General features: G+C 35.3%; 1 protein-coding gene and 1 long non-coding RNA gene across 9 annotated transcripts in view; one reads left to right on the top strand and one right to left on the bottom strand.

The window, feature by feature from the left end:
- Nucleotides 1–16,484, bottom strand: part of LOC144308477 (uncharacterized) — a 134,380-nt gene that overhangs the window by 55,367 nt on the left and 62,529 nt on the right. For 3 of the 4 annotated variants that reach the window (XR_013374948.1, XR_013374946.1, XR_013374947.1), the window contains exons 4-5: nucleotides 11,293–11,379; nucleotides 10,732–10,856 (exon numbers count right to left, since the gene is read on the bottom strand). This is a non-coding gene — a long non-coding RNA (uncharacterized LOC144308477). Of the gene's footprint in view, nucleotides 1–6,897; nucleotides 7,665–10,731; nucleotides 10,857–11,292; nucleotides 11,380–16,484 lie in introns of those variants that run through there. The other variant, XR_013374949.1, reaches the window with a different exon arrangement.
- CNKSR2 (connector enhancer of kinase suppressor of Ras 2) overlaps nucleotides 1–16,484 on the top strand; it is a 275,826-nt gene that overhangs the window by 201,173 nt on the left and 58,169 nt on the right. For all 5 annotated transcript variants that reach the window (XM_077889011.1, XM_077889013.1, XM_077889010.1 and 2 more), the window contains 4 exons: nucleotides 10,839–10,887; nucleotides 11,309–11,481; nucleotides 14,444–14,517; nucleotides 14,814–14,885. In XM_077889011.1, the coding sequence (XP_077745137.1) occupies nucleotides 10,839–10,887; nucleotides 11,309–11,481; nucleotides 14,444–14,517; nucleotides 14,814–14,885 (368 nt within the window). The remainder of the gene's footprint in view (nucleotides 1–10,838; nucleotides 10,888–11,308; nucleotides 11,482–14,443; nucleotides 14,518–14,813; nucleotides 14,886–16,484) is intronic.

Below are 16,484 nucleotides of genomic sequence, written 5' to 3'. Positions count from 1 at the left end.
TGAGCTTGCATAAATTGCTTTCTTTCTCTTACTCAGTTTTCTCATTTATAAGATGAGCATAGCACTGCAGAGAGAACTCTGGAAAATGCCATCTAAATTGATAGCGTAATGATGATTTGATTCCTGCTGCAAACACAGAATTTAAAAAAAAAAAAACTTCCCATCAAGTCCTTTTTTTCCCTTCTGTTAGATAAAAACAGTTTTGCTTTCTTAGTCTCAAAATCATGTCCTACTACATGGTTTAGAATGGAAGAGAAAGAAGAGTATGATCTTTCTCAAGTATTTTATTATAAAATGAATTGCATATATAGTGACTTTTAAAACTTTCTAAATTTAACTTTTATTTTTATCCACCATCCTTCTTGATTTTCTGATAAGAAAAAAAATCTCCAGATCCAGAAAACTGCAGCAAACTAGCAAATGTAGAAACATTTGAAGTGGTTGTCTTGGAGAGTTTGTCTACTCTCTAAAAGCAAAAATCTCAGAATAAGAGCTTAATATAAACATACTCTTAGCCATAAAGGTATTTAGATAAAAGCTAGCACTCTTGAAATGAATTACACTGACATGGCAAGAATTTCATGACGAGAAAATCTGTACAATATATCAGAGCAACAAACCTAAAAATAAAGGTATCCAGAAAAAGCTGTTAGTTTCATACTCTTCTAAGTAAAGCTAGGAAGTCAATAGCCAGGAAAATTTTTCAATAATTATGATGCAGTTATATCATTGCTGACAGTGTTATCATGCCATATACAGTAGCCTCATTTGAGATTTTTAGGTTTTGTGAATTCTTTATAGAGGTGATTACTTTTATATTATTTATTTCTCCTTTTTTATATATAATTTATTTCCTTGTCACTGAGTAGTCTCCAGATAGAAAATCTGGTTCTCTCAGCTTTTCCTGATCATAAACATTTCTTTGTCATGAAAGATGGGCAAGCCTACCCTGATTTCTCTAACACCCAGATGTCGACAGTTTGTCAAATAGAAGTGTCAGGAGCAAGAACTGCCCTCGTTCTGCTTTTCACCTGTTTAGACTTTCTGCCTCTGATTCATGCAAAATCTGTGTTAATTGTACACATTAGTCAAGCACCCCAAAATAGCTGTATCTAATATGGCTGGCGATAAGTTACTTCCATACATGGTGGAGCTTAAGTATAAACTTAAGTGCCTTTCAATGAATAATCTAGCATTAAGTGTTAAGACTGACACTGATTATGGATATACATAATTAATAAAACGTCAACAATTGGATGTACATTGGGGACCAGCCATTTTTCCTATTTTTAAGTCAGAATCATTTTAGTGAACTGTGAGATATTCTCAGAGCATCTGGTCCAAATCCCTGATGTTGCAGATGAAGAAATAGAGGTCAAGAGTACTTGAGTGGCTTGACCGCAATCACAGAGCTGGAATATAGACTGGGACATGTAGAACTAGAAGTCAGGTCTCTTGATTCCTATCCCAATTGCTGCAGGGGTAAGGTACCAAGCATTCCATCCTTGCTGAAGCATAAGCATTCGAAGTGTGTCATTCCAGCTGACGTGTTGAGAATAAACTGAAGGGGCTGAAGTAAGTGTGAAAGCAAAGAGACAAGATAGGATGTGGTCGATTCCAGTGAGAGATGATAGTGGCTTAGTCCTGGACTCTAAAGTGGAAGTGGAGAAGAGGTTGGACTCTGGATATGTTTTGAAGGGAGAATGGACAGGATGTGCTGACAGATTGCATGTGAGATGTCATAATGCATAGCCTCTGTGTCCTGCACACACAGGTGGTTTAGGAACTGTTTGATTAATGCTTTCAACAGATAATTATATATCAGGTCCTGTGCTAGGAGCTGAGTATAGCGTGGTGAGCTAAAGCAGATGGCTTCTGCCTTTATAGAAATTAATGCAGTAGTTAGAAACCACATCTTGAGAAAGCGAACCAAGTAATTTTAAGGCATTGCATAATAATCAGCAGTGTATCCGGTGAAAAATTGCATAACACAATGAATCAGCTCCAGGAGATTTCTCCTGTGTAAAGAATTAGTGGAGAGGTAGGCTTGCCTTATTTGGATCACTGATTTCCTCATCAGTATTGACATAGGGTTTTTTAATTGCACTGAGTTCAATTAACACTATTAATAGGTTTGAATAAAATGTGACTGCAGTCCCATCCTTGTCTAACTTGGCTGAACCTTATTACCTTTCTGTACCTTAGTTTCTATTTCATTTGCAAAATTAAAATGTTAACATGAGAGCTCCTCTCATGAAGATATTATGATTAATGGTCACCCCCCCAAGAAAGAAGAAAAACCCTGAAAATCTCTATTTTAATCCACAGAGCAATATAACTTGCTAATTAAAATAAAATTGACAAAAGCATGAAAATTAGAAATTGGTTAAATGTTTCCAGTTTGAATTATCTCCATTAATAATAAAATGTTACCCTTAGTATCTTTCTGTTTTATAGAATCCTTTCTTTCCACATAGCAATGTACTTATATCACATGTCATGAGAGGTTTTCATAAGTGGAAATCTTCATGTCATAAGCCGTTTTTCTTTACTCTCACACTGTTACTATGACTACAGAGTACTTATTTGGGAGGCAGTATTGCACAGAGCGATTAGAAGAACAGGTTTTGGGATTGACAGACCTGGGATTGAATTTTGATTCTGCCACTATCTCTGTGGTCCTGAGCAAGCTGTTTATACATCCTGTGTCTCAATTTTCTCTTCTTTAAAATGGTATTAATGATAACTACTTTCAAGGTTTATTGTCAGGTTTAAGGTCAATAACTGATATAAAGTCCCTAAGACAGTGTGGACACGGAAGCCCTCAGTAAATGATCATTATTGTGACCAAGAATGACAGTTCCTGTTTCCCAAGAATGGTGATTCTTTTTTAAAAAAGATTTTCTTTTATTTGAGAGAGAATGAGCAAGAGAGAACAGGTAGGGGGGAGGGGCAGAGAGAGAGGGAGAAGCAGACCCCCTGCTGAACAGGGAGCCCCATGTGGTGCAGAACTCTGAGATCATGACCTGAACCAAAGGCAGACACTTAACTGACTAAGCCACCCATCCAGATGCCCCCCAAGGGTGGTGATTCTTGTTACCCTTCTCAACTACTCACCACTAATCACTCTTCTTCCTACCTTACCACCCCATAGGAAAAGAGGTATCACCTAATGGGATCCTGAATAGGATTCAATCATTTTCTTCCTTCAGAATCTGATACATGTGATATTCTTTTGATGAAATGTTGATTCTGCCCAACCTAATGAGTTTGACCTCTAAATTACACCCCCTAATTACTGCCTTTTTTTCTTTGGCTGCTAATTTATTAACATGCTTATTATTTTGAAAAGCACGCTTATTTTTGAGTGCCTGCAGAAGCATTTTCTGTCAATATAAAGTCAGGTTAACCTTATTGACAGAATCCAGAGCAACCTCACCCCACTGTACCCAGAGACCTTGTGTGCGTCCAAAGTCAGTCTCCCCCATCCCCCATTCAGTTTACAGTTGCTCTCCCATGTAGCAGAATGTGCAAGGCTACCACAAACAGCAAACTTGTTCAATTTATGCCCTTATTTCTTGTAAGTGGAAGATTTCTTGATTTAATATTTAGTCCCATTAGCATCTTACCCCACTTCTTCATATTTAGACTTTTTTTCTGCCAGCAGCAATAATGAGAAAGTAAAGCAAAATGCTTTTCTTTGTGAAATATTTAAATCTCAAAAGCATTTGTTTATTTATTTAAAAATTAAATATGTGAAAGTAGCTATCATTTATCCTGAGTGTTTGAAATTGCTAAGCACCTTCTTTTCTTATGTATAAGAAAATAAGCTATTGGTTTGACTAGTCAGTGCAGAAATGTTGGAACTTTGCAGAAAATTACAGTAAGAGGAAGTTGCTATATTGCAACAAGAGAGTATTTTGATTGCAAATTTTTCCATAAGTGTAGCAATTTGCAACTTGAGAAGAATTTAATAGTAGCTGAGCTTTCAAAATGTAACACAGAACCTGTCATTTTCTTCCACAATTAAAATAAGTGCTTCTGAAAGTTTCAGGATAAGAATGACCCAAATTACCCTCCCCCACACTTCCTCATCCAAAAGAGGGGGAATGGAGTTTGAACAGAACATCTGTGGACAAAATGAAAGATAAATGGTCTTTTCAGGCAAACGTCTGAAAAAGGGATCTTTTATAGCCAAACAGAATACTATTGCATGCATCGCCATGGTTAAGTAGAGGATCAACAATACTTTCATAATGGCCTTTTATTTTAGCACATTCTATTTTTATGGGGAGAATTATGATTTCAACACATCCATTCATAATTCATCATATAATTATTTGCATATTTATCTTTTGACACAGATTTAATGTCCTTTTGCCAGCCATATCTTGAATTCAAATTTAAGCCATTAAGTGCACTAAGACTGTCTCAGTGCAAGTAATGCTAAAGGAGAGTGGACAAAAAGGAATATTTCTTATCTACCAAAAGAAACAGCCTACTAAAGCACAGACCTATACATGGATTATTGGACAAAAGATACCTAGCTTGTTTATTTCCCCTGTGGCAGGACTTCTTCAGGTTAAAACAATCACCTGATTAAGACCACATTCTATGCTCTTTGCTGATGGTTTGCTCAACGTCCATTCACTCAACCAGTATTTGAGTACTTCCTCTGTACTAGGCCCTGTTCTAGGCAGAAGATGAAACAGTGCATAAAATAGACAGAATTCCCCTTAATGCCATTTATATTTGGAGGGAAGGCTGAGCAATAAACAAGAAATACAAGTACTTACAGTAATGCTGAGTGCTAAGGAGAGAAATAAAGCAGAGAAGGGAAACAGGAAGCATTGAGGGCAACGAGAGTAACAATTTTAGATAGGGAAGTCTAGGAAGAGTTTACTAAAAAGAAAGCATTTGAGTAACGATCTGAAGAAGATAAGGGAGTGAGCCCCAACAACATCTGGGCCAAGAACATCTCAGACAAAAGGAACAGCAAGAGTAAAGTCCCTAAGGTGTGACTCTACTTGGCCTGCTCTAGCTGCAGCATGTGTGACTGGAGCAAAGTTAGCAAAGGTGGGGGGGCAGAAGGCAGACGAGCCAGGCCATGCAGGTCCTTTGAGAACATTGCAAGGATTTTTGCATTGATTCAAAGTAGAATAAGAAGCCAGTAGAAGTTTTGTGTAGAGGAATGACACGGTTCAAATCATATTTTAACAAGATCACTCTGGCTCTTGTGTTAAAAATAGAGGAGGTAAGAGCAGAGGCAGGGAGGACAATGGGGAAATGGACTTGCTATTTACTAAGGTACAGAAGACCAGGAGAGGAGCAGATTGGCTGATAGGTAGTGGATACCATAAGCTCAGTTTTGTACACGTTAAATTGAGTTAGGAAACCTGCAACTCACACGAGAACTCCTAGCTAACCATATGAAGTGGTACATTACTAAAGATGAGAGTTTGTAGACATTCTTAGGGAGAAAATCCAAAGAACTTTCACCTAGATGCTTACTACAATAAACAGAAAGTATTAGTGAGGGCATTAAAAGTATTTTATTGAGTGGCGCCTGGGTGGCTCAGTCAGTTAAATGTCTGACTCTTGGTTTCGACTCAGGTCATGATCTCAGGGTCCTAGGATAGAGCCCCACGTCGGACTCCTCAGTCAGCGGGGAGTCTGCTTAAGGATTTCTCTGCCTCTCCTTTGCCCCTTCCCCTGCTCTTGTGCACAGTCTCTCTCGCTCTCTGTCTCTCTCTCGATAAATAAAAAATATTTTAAAAAGAAAGATTTTATTGAAAGATAATTTAGGAAATAAGGTAAAAACATAATTTCAAGGCAGTTAATCTTCACAAATGCTTACAAAGGAAATGGGATGTCTGTGTGGCTCAGTGGTTGAGTGTCTGCCATCAGCTCAGGGCATAATCCCAGGATCCAGGATCAAATCCCACATCAGGCTCCCTGTGAGGAGCCTGCTTTTCCTTCTGCTTATGTCTGCCTCTCTCTCTCTCTGTGTCTCTCATAAGTAAATAAATAAAATCATTAAAAACAAAAACAAAACAAATGCTTAGAAAGGAAATCTATTTTTGTGGTCAGTAAGCATTATGAGCTTATGCTTTAAATACACACACACATACACACACACACACTCACACACTCACCCTACTCCAAACACATAAAAAGTTATAATCATGGTCAAAAATAAGATCTGGTCTCCAAGGACCAGAAAAAAAGAACAAAATTGCTCAGTGATGAATGAGAACTAAAACCACATACCTGGTAGACTCTGAGTCCAGAAAGACTTAAAAATGGCTGAGAGTCCACTGTAATGGGTATCAGGGAACAAATAGACTGCAGCCATGTCAGGAAACTGAGGACTGACTCATTGAGTGAAAAAAACTGAGAAAGCAAGCAGAGCTTCCTTACCCATGAGTGAGGAGATTAAATAAAAAAACAGCTACTGACCAGAGCTATGACTTGTACATAGGTGATTCTTTCCTTACTAAGTACAAACTATGGAAAATCCACAAAGCACTTAAAATAAATTTTGAAATAATAACGGAATGATTAAGAACAGTGGATATGCAAAAGAGCCAATACCCACTAGACATCCTAGATATGTAAAATATAGTCAGTGAAATAAATACTCTGTAAACAGGATAAACTTTAGACTGGATGCAATAAGAGAGAGAATTAAAAAATTAGAAGATATCAGAATGAATTTACCTAAAAAGCATTGCAAAAATATAAAGGATAAAAAATATGAAAGATACATGTATGATAAATTGGGAGGTGTCAACATATGTCTAGAGGGGAAAAAAGAGACTGGTTAAGAAGACCATTTGAAGACATAGTGCCTGAATGTTCAAAATTAAAGAAATAATACCTTCAAGGACAACACAATGAATTTAAAATAGGATTTTTAAAGATTTTATTTATTTATTCATGAGAGACAGAGAGGGAGGCAGAGACATAGGCAGAGGGAGAAGCAGGCTCCTCACAGGGAGCCCGATGTGGGACTCGATCCTAGAACCCCGGCATCACGTCCTGAGCCAAAGACAGTTGCTCAACCGCTGAGCCACCCAGGCGTCCCAAAAATAGGATTATTTAAAAGAAATTACAACCTAAACACTTCATGGTACAATTGCAGACTATCAGGGATAAAGATATTTTAAAAGCTACCAAGAGACTAAACATAACTTGTGACAAATGACAGAGTAGCTACAGATGTCTTAAGAGTAGCAATAAATGCCAAAAGAAAATAAAGTAATATATTCAAATTGTTGAGGGAAAATTATTTTCAACTCAGTATTCTATGCCCAGCTAGGCTATTATTTGAGAGTAAAGGATTTTTATATTTTCAAACATAAAAACCTAGAAGAGTTTGCTACTCAATAGACTGTTATGAAAGAACTTCTAAAGAATATACTTGAGAATGAACCTGGAAGAAAGATGATCTGAAGCTAATAAGAAAAATAAAAAAATAAAATATATTGTAAATTCCACTATCATGAGAAAAGCATTCATCACCATGAAAACAAAGATTCCAGGTGTCTTTTTTTTCTTTTTCAGTCATTGCACCTTATATGATCTGCTGTGTTAGCCATTACAGTCATAGGTCTCTTCTTAATGTCTTGCTGACATTAAATTTCTCATGATATCATTAGAATCTGAAAAAAAAGTGATACCAATTAAATATTTGTCACTCAGAATGAATAATTCCATCAGTGCTACTAGAAAAGGCTACACAGGATTATAAATTTGCACTTCAGGAATACTTAATCACCCCACCACTGATGACATGAGGAAACCTTCACTGTCAGTAGCTTATTTATGCATATGAACAATGAATAATTTTAATACAAGTTTGTAAGAACTCTTTTGAATAGGAGGCTTTTTCAGGGGTCCCCAAGATCACCCACATGTTCCGTGATTCACTGGAAGGTCTCACAAGACTCCACATGTAGTTCTACCCACAGCTAAGATTTACTGCAGTAACACCGCAAGGAGGTATAGTCAGAGCAGTAAGGAAAAAAGATCTGGAGAAATCTTTGTTCAGGCTTCCTCTGCTCTCTCCTTGTGACAGATCATGCAGAGTGCAATTTCACCCAAGCAGCAAAAATGCAGTCACGTGTATAGTGTCTCTGCCCAGGGAAGCCCATTAAAGACTCAGCACCGAAGGCTTTTATTGGATTGGTCATAGAGACATCCTCTGTCTAGCAACTACAAAAATTCTAGATTCCCCAAAGAAAAACAGGTGTTTAGTCCCTGGGTGGGCAAAACAGTCTTGTTGCTTAGTGAAGCTCTCATCAGTATAGGGAACTGCCAGCCGAGTTCCCAGATGGCAGCTGATGTCTAACCTTGCAAGCAGACCCTTCTGAGATAAGAGCCTGAAGCCTGCTGTACTAACTCTCATCTCAAGAGACCTTTTTCCTTAATTGTAGTTTTCACTGCTTTTCCTATTACTTTCAAAAATACATATAATTGACCTTTGAACAACACAAGTTATTCATTTATATGTGAATTCCATTGTGTCCACTTATATGTGGATTTTTTTCAATAAATATAATGGAAAAATTTTTAGAGATGGGTGACAATTTGAAAAAAACTCAGACAAACCACATTGCCTAGAAATACTGAAAAAAAAAGAAAAAGTTGTAAGTATACAGTACATAATACATACAACATACAAAATATATGTTAATCAACTGTTCACATTATCAGTAAGCTTTCTGGTCAACAGTAGGCTATTAGTAAAGTTTTGGAGGAGTCAAAAGTTACAGGGTTGGTGCTCCTAACCCCCAACATTGTAACATTGTTCAAGGCTCAACTGTAGTTCAATTCCTTTTTTTTATTTTAGAAAATGTCATGTCACTCAGAAAAATAAACTCTCTTTTAAGATAATTTCATTGTAATATTTACAAAAGACATCTATGGCTTTGCTGCTTTGAATGTTGGATAAATCTGTATTGTGTGCCTTGGAGTTCTTGGGTTTCAACAATAAGTACACTGATTATACTCTGCAATCACAGTCAGTATGAAAATATATCTATGCATATATCTTTTCTATGAAAAGATAATCTTCTTAAAAGAAAGCCTGGAGAACATAAAATATTTTTTGTGTAGATTTTAAAGTAGACCTCCAGGATCTCAGGAATAGCATACAAAAAGTATAGGAGGTACCTTATATAACTCAATTCTTTTGAGCTGTCTGTAATACGTGTAGTTCCCTAAAAACAAACCACACCCATCTTTGTCATTTTTAAGAATAATGAACTGTAAGATTACAATGAGTACTTGAGGAAACACAAAAGGAAAAAAATCATTTTACAGACAAACACTTTAGGGAAAATAACTATATAAAAATTACCTATACTTGAGCACAGCCTGAGTTACTATTTGAGCTCTTTTTTTGAAACAAAGCACACTCAAGACAATCAACACAGCATAACGGATTTTATCTTTTGTTTTCTCTCCAAAATTGATTATGGATTTCTGTAGCCATGTATCCTGCAAAATTTTGTAAACACACACACCTCATACAGACATGTTTCTATTGCTTTGAGGACAATTATTTCTTAGTTATACTGTACATGAGCAAATTATCGGATCCTTGTCTTTAGGCCTGGTATCCATCCATAATACCATATTCATGAGAATTAAGTAAACCATACACAAAATAAGAAAATTGCTATATTAGTAGAATGTTATTTTATGAACAAAGATACCAAATAAGAAAGTATGTCACAGAATACAAATGTATTTATTGTATGAAACCAAGACCAGCGAATTTTACGTAAACAAAATCCAATTACTCCTTACAGGCATACCTTTGTAAGGAAAAAGAAGATCCTGATACCTAAAATTCATTTTGAAGGAGTATATGTGAATGAAATTGCACATGCTATCTCTGTACCCCGTTATCTAGCTAATCATGTGAACATAATTAACCTCATTATACCACTGAATGACAATGTAGCTTAGTAGACTGACTGACTGGAACCAGTGATTTGTAGTCATTGAAAGCTAGACCAGTTGTGGATTTTTCCCTTAAGACATTAAGCCTTTCTGATACTTAGTATAGAGCAGACAGATAGACAGGTTTAGCTAGACCAGTATGATAGAGCATGGCTCAGTGTAATGATTATAATGATGTCTCCTGAAAACTGAGTGAGAAAGAAAAAGGCACAAAAGGGTGGTAAGGTCGACAAATTGGATGCTTCCTTGGAGATTTTCTAAAAATGACTAGGTTGAAGCTATTGGGCTACATAAAATGTCAGTAATAGAGGCAGTGGTTGAAGTGTACTTAAGATAACAAACCTGGTCATGGGAATAGGGAGCTGAGGAGAAGAGAAGTAAAGATCATTGTAGATGATGAACTGAAGAGCCAAGGTACTGACATCACTTATATGAAGATAACTTCCCAGTACTAGTGACAGAAATAGGCATGACAAGAAAATATTCATCCAAGTGCTGTTGGCTTATGGAAAGGGAATGAACTTCAAAGTAACAAGTGAGAGTCCTATTTGACTTTGTGAGAATCAAATGACCTATTGCCTGGGAAAGCAATATATATATGTAAAAGCCCTGAGTTTCACCACTGCCCTGATTTCTCTGACTACAAAAGAAAGACAATGATAATATCCTCTCCTGCTTTGTGGGAGATTAGAAAGTTAAGTGACATGATATATATGAATTTGTTTTGAGTCTTTGGAAAAAGAAGATGCTTTCTCTGACCTGGGTTCCGAGTCATTGTTCAGTTCTTGAGAGTTCTGTGCAGCATGCTGGCACTGTGGATGGCACCCTGAGTATCAAATAATAACCTTCCCTTTCTTTGATTTCAGACATTTCAGCAGTCCTCACTGCAACATAAATCAAAGAAGAAAAACAAAGGTAAGAAAAGGAAAGGAAATGAAATATATAGCTGCTTAGTTTGCACTGTGATAATCATCAGCATCTTTCACCCATCCTCCTTGCCTGAACCCACTGCGGTTTGGAAGAACACAGTCCCCTAGCAAGAGCTACCAAGACCAGCTTCTCTTTCAGGTCAATTGTGATGAAGGGGTTCCTTTTACAATAAATAGTCTCAACTGGTTTTGAGACTGGGATTACACATTTCTGATTACATTGCATGTCACTTAGATGGGAGGAAAGCTATCAAAGATTTCCATAGTTTTCTATTCTGAGATGATATAAAAATAAGAATTTTTAAGGTTGTTAAGCCCCAGACTTATCTTTATGAGCTATAGATTAATCTTCTACCTTCACACTTGTGTAAAATTTAAAGAGCATTTTTACCTACTATGATCTTTAGGTCCTATAGCTGGCAAGAGCAAAAGACGGATTTCTTGCAAAGATCTTGGCCGGGGTGACTGTGAAGGTTGGCTTTGGAAAAAGAAAGATGCAAAGAGTTATTTTTCACAGAAATGGAAGAAATATTGGTTTGTCCTAAAGGATGCATCCCTGTATTGGTATATTAATGAGGAGGTAAGACAAAGCAGGTTTTATTTTCTCATTCATTTTCTGTCTTTAACCCAAAGAATCACCATTTGGGGACTTCTATTTTAAAACTATATAACCACCTTAATGTTAATTCAAGAGAGTTCCGCTAGTTATTTTTTAATCTGCCTTTATTAAAATGACTACATTTGGGGGGTTGGGGAAGATAGTTGTCTAAATTATTTGAATGTGGCAACATATCTGAAACACAGATAAAATTTTGTGTATCTAATTCAACATGTCAAACTAATTCCAGCAATAGCTTAACTAGGATTATATATGGAATTTGAAGTAGACTTTCAAATGTCTCACTTTTGCATAAAGTTTAAATTTTTTCTGTTTGTTTTTTTTTTGAGGGGGGAAGTTCTTTAATAATTTAAGTAAATTAAGAGCACATGAATTTATTAGTTTTTCCTAAAGAATACATGAACTAGAAGACTAGTTTTAAAAATCTGCAAATATCCATTTCATTTGGCCCATTTGAGGGATGGGGAGAGGGAAGTATATATAATATATTTAAGTTGTTCTTAGGATTTCCTGTTTCATTTGCAGTAAACACATCTTTATCCAGAGTAGTTATATCATGACCTACCACCTATCACAACAGATACACAAGAGTATACCTTACTCGTTGTTTGACTCTGCATTTATTTTTATTCTTTTGCCATAGACATCTTTCAGTTCACCTTATTAAGAGTTTTTTAACAATAATTTCTATTGTTCATTTGTTTTCTCAAAAAATGTACATGGTTTAATATGGTGTGCTGGCCACATAGTCTTATAGGAATACTATTATGTTAAGACATGCATCAATTTGCATTTGAAGATTAATTTTTGAAGTATAATTTAACATAATTATACTTATGATTATAACATAAAGTGTCTAGAGGAGTTATGTTTATCATGTTTAAGAGAATAGACTTAACCCACCTGGGTTACTATGCATTACTTTCCTCCTCTGCAAAAAGGGGAAGTAATAATAGTGCCTAGCTCACTGAGTTATCATATGGATGAAATCAATCGGTTCATGTAAAGCCCACTTAGAATAATGCCTAGCATACACTCAGTACTCAATACACATACGCTGTTAGTAATATTTTTCAAATTGATTTATTCATTTGTAAAATCTTAAAGTAAGGTTTTGCTATTTAAAATAAATGCCTACATTATATAGAAGGATTTAGTTATTTTCTGCACTTTTGATATTATTTGTTCCAATTACACAATTACCTAAAAAGTCTTCTATTTCACTAAGTGTATCTTATTTTAGATATAAAAAACAATTTTACTAATATTTTCATTTAACATCAAATACTTTTTATATGCCAATCAAACAGTATCAAAATATAGTCTTGTTTCTCTTTAAGTTCACTTGCAGATTTGTCTGCTGTATGCTATATTATATTCTTTCAAAGTGTAAGTGATAAAAAACTGAGGCCCTTTTTTATTGAACAGTAGCTATGTTTCAGAGTTGTTACTATGTTAGCCTTCTGAGAAGTGAATGAATAATTCCATAGTATACATTATAAGAAGAACATAGTGTGATTTTTTTTAGGAGAAATGTAAAAATCCCTCATCACATTACAGGAAGATCATATCTACTCCAAAAATATTTTTAATTGTTCAAAATTTAGAATTTTTAAATTAAAGATACCCAGGTTGATATGACAGACATTGAAGTTGAAAAAGAGATTTGAAACTATTGTGTTTACCCCAAGATTGGAAGAAAAAAATACTCAAATACTGGAAAATATTGAAAAAGTTATAATACTCTCTTCTTTTTTTGTAACACACATTTCAGTCACTATCCGTAATACCATATTTTTATTAAGTTTTACATTTTACATACACAATGAAAGAATTGAGAATCTGTATTTTTTTCTTTAAGATAGCAGATGGGGGTGTAATCTCACTTGAACTTGATATATAAGGAGGCATGAACTGATATAGCACAGATCAAAGTTTGGGGGAGTAAAAGTCTGGGACCTTGGATGAAAGGGTCAACAACAATGACTTAGCCAAAGGTAGTCTTAGCCTAGTTGAAATAAGTTGTATCTAACATAAGATTTTGGATAATTCTCCTATCTTGTTTTTCCATGCCACATTAGAGTAGGAGGATTTTATGGATTTCATTCAATTGTCCAAGTAGAAGATGACCATGTATATAAATAGCATGCATACCAAGTTAGATGTTTGAAGATCACATTAACTTATTTCATTTATAAAATCTTGAATACACAGCATATTTAATTCAGGTTTGATTAAAAAAACTTTCCGGAGGTGGAAAAGGAATTGAATTAGTAAACTTCAATATATGTCACATCTGAACATTAAAAATTACAGAAAATTATGAATGGTGAACATGGACTGAAGTTATTTTATATGTTATAAAAGTATATATACATTCTGGTGAGAAAACTACTTATGAAACGTTTCACTTTGACAATTTAAAGAATTTTCTATCTACATTCTAATATAAGAAAGACTTTTCAAAATTTCTGTCTATCTTAATTTGTAGTATTTCAAATGTTCAAAATATATCTTCAGTTTAATGGAATATAACAAGTTAGAGTTAAACTCTAATCTCTAAAATGTCAAATTTAAGAAAATTTTTTGCATGTTTTTTTTATTATCTGCTTCAACCTTTGCGGCCAGTGAATGCCGCAAGAAATAGTAAGTTGGTTTTATTTGGGGAGAGGGAGAGAAAGGAAGGTTTTTTTTTTAATTTTTTAATTTTTTAATTTTTTTAATTTCTAGCTTTTAGAGGTTAATTGCATGTTTTTTTTTATTGGAGTTCGATTTGCCAACGTATAGTATAACACCCAATGCTAAATTTAAGAAATTGAATGAACAAACTTATTAGTATAGATTTTTAAAGACATGATTATATTATATTATCTGCTTCAACCCTTTGTATATAATACCCTAAATAAAAGTGTTGCTTCTTTAGGATGAAAAAGCAGAAGGATTCATCAGTCTGCCTGAATTTAAAATTGATAGAGCCAGTGAATGCCGCAAGAAATAGTAAGTTGGTTTTATTTGGGGAGAGGGAGAGAAAGGAAGGTTATTTTTTTTTTAATTTCTAGCTTTTAGAGGTTCAAATTAGAGGTTGCTTGTCTAATGCTTTCAAATTGAGGTAATAAGAAAGCAGTTTTGTGGGCAGAAAATTGAATTTTTTACTGATTTCTGTCATCATGGCAGAAGCATTATATATGTGAACTCAGGTTAGATGCTGAGGTAATTTTACCCATAAAAATTATTTGGTTCTAACTTATTTCCCAATTTGAAATAAAGTAAGTGTACTTTGTTTCCTTTTGCAGTGCATTCAAAGCCTGTCATCCTAAAATCAAAAGCTTTTATTTTGCTGCTGAGCATCTTGATGATATGAACAGGTAAAGTGTTACTTAAATTTCAAAGCACTTAGAAAGTCAGTTAGGCTTAGAATTCTAAGTTTTCCACATTAATGTTAGAGAATAATGTCACTGTGATTGATCACTTTAAAATAAAATGGACTCAGGCATAGCTGCATCTAGCCATACCTAATTTCAGAGAACATCATTTTAAAAGTCAGAATAAACTTGTTGACTGTTTATCAGGTTTACAAAAAAATGTGACTGAATCCATATATAGACCTAAAAAATTTACTGTAAAAAAGGTTTTTAAAGACCATTTGAAGATTCTGTCTTCAAATTTATTCCCAGGTGGGGACAGGGAGATAATCACCCAAAAATCTGACTTTTCCAAATGCTAAGTATTTATGACACAACATTCATCTCAAAATTCAGTCCTAAGCAAAGTTAATATTTCTATCACCTTTCTTCTATCACTGGACAAAGCTATTCAGCCAAATGCTTTAATGGCTACATGATTATTTGGGGCTTTGAGGGTGGAAATATACATATATTATATATATGTATATATATAATATGTATTTCTCTATCATCTACAACATTCTGCTCCAGGTTTCCACTTTAGCTTTTCCTTTTACTCCTTCTCTCATGTCTAGATCTATAGAAATTGGATTTGAGATTCAGATTTTTCCTTCTTACAAGTCTTCAGCAGGCGGTGCATATGACATATATAAGTTGCCAACAGTTAGTGAGAGGCAGCATAGCACAGTGATTAAAAGCATAGACTTTGGAGCCAGACTGTCCAAATGCCAGCTCTCGCACTTACTAGCTGTGTGACCTTGGCTATAGAACTGGACCTCTTGGGCAGCCCGGGTGGCTCAGCACTTTAGCACTGCCTTTAGCCCAGGGCATGATCCTGGAGACCAGGGATCGAGTCCCACATCAGGCTACCTGCATGGAGCCTGCTTCTCCCTCTGCCTGTGTCTCTGCCTCTGTGTGTGTGTGTGTGTCTCTCATGAATAAATAAATAAAATCTTTTAAAAAATTAAAAAAAGAACCGGACCTCTTTATGCCAGGTATTGACCCCTTTAAAAAATGGACATAATAACCATCTCCACCCAAAGGACTTTTGTGAGGAGCAAATGAGCACACATAAAGGGCTTAGAACAGTCTGTGCTCAATTGTTAGTGCTATTTAAGTGTTTGCTGGTAATATATATTCCTTTTATATACTTTGGACTCTTATTCCATTTACCTTTCTTTGTGTGTTTCCAAAAAATTAGCATCCACGTATTTTTTCAAAAATTTATTTATTTGAAAGAAAGAGAGTGCAGGGGGGATAGGGGGCAGAGGGAGAGAGAAAAAAAAATCTTAGGTAGATTCCACACTGAGTGTGTCACAGAGCCTGATGCAGAGGCTCAATCTCACAAGCCTGAGATCATGACCTGAACTGAAAGCAAAAGTCAGACACTTAACTGACTGTACCATACCACCCAGGTGCCTCAGTATCCAGATATTTTTAAGCACAAGATTGTGCAACTTTACAAATGTGCTTGAGCATACTAAATGAACATTTGATGTGCTTTTATAAACGATCTTGGGTTTTTTTGACACTTGGGAGTAAAAGCATGGTTTGTCCAAA

This window comes from Canis aureus, chromosome X (genome assembly GCF_053574225.1).
Source record: "Canis aureus isolate CA01 chromosome X, VMU_Caureus_v.1.0, whole genome shotgun sequence".
Taxonomy (NCBI): domain Eukaryota; kingdom Metazoa; phylum Chordata; class Mammalia; order Carnivora; family Canidae; genus Canis; species Canis aureus.
The sequence above is the reverse complement of the archived record's forward strand: the minus strand, read 5'-3'. Positions and strand labels throughout refer to the sequence as shown.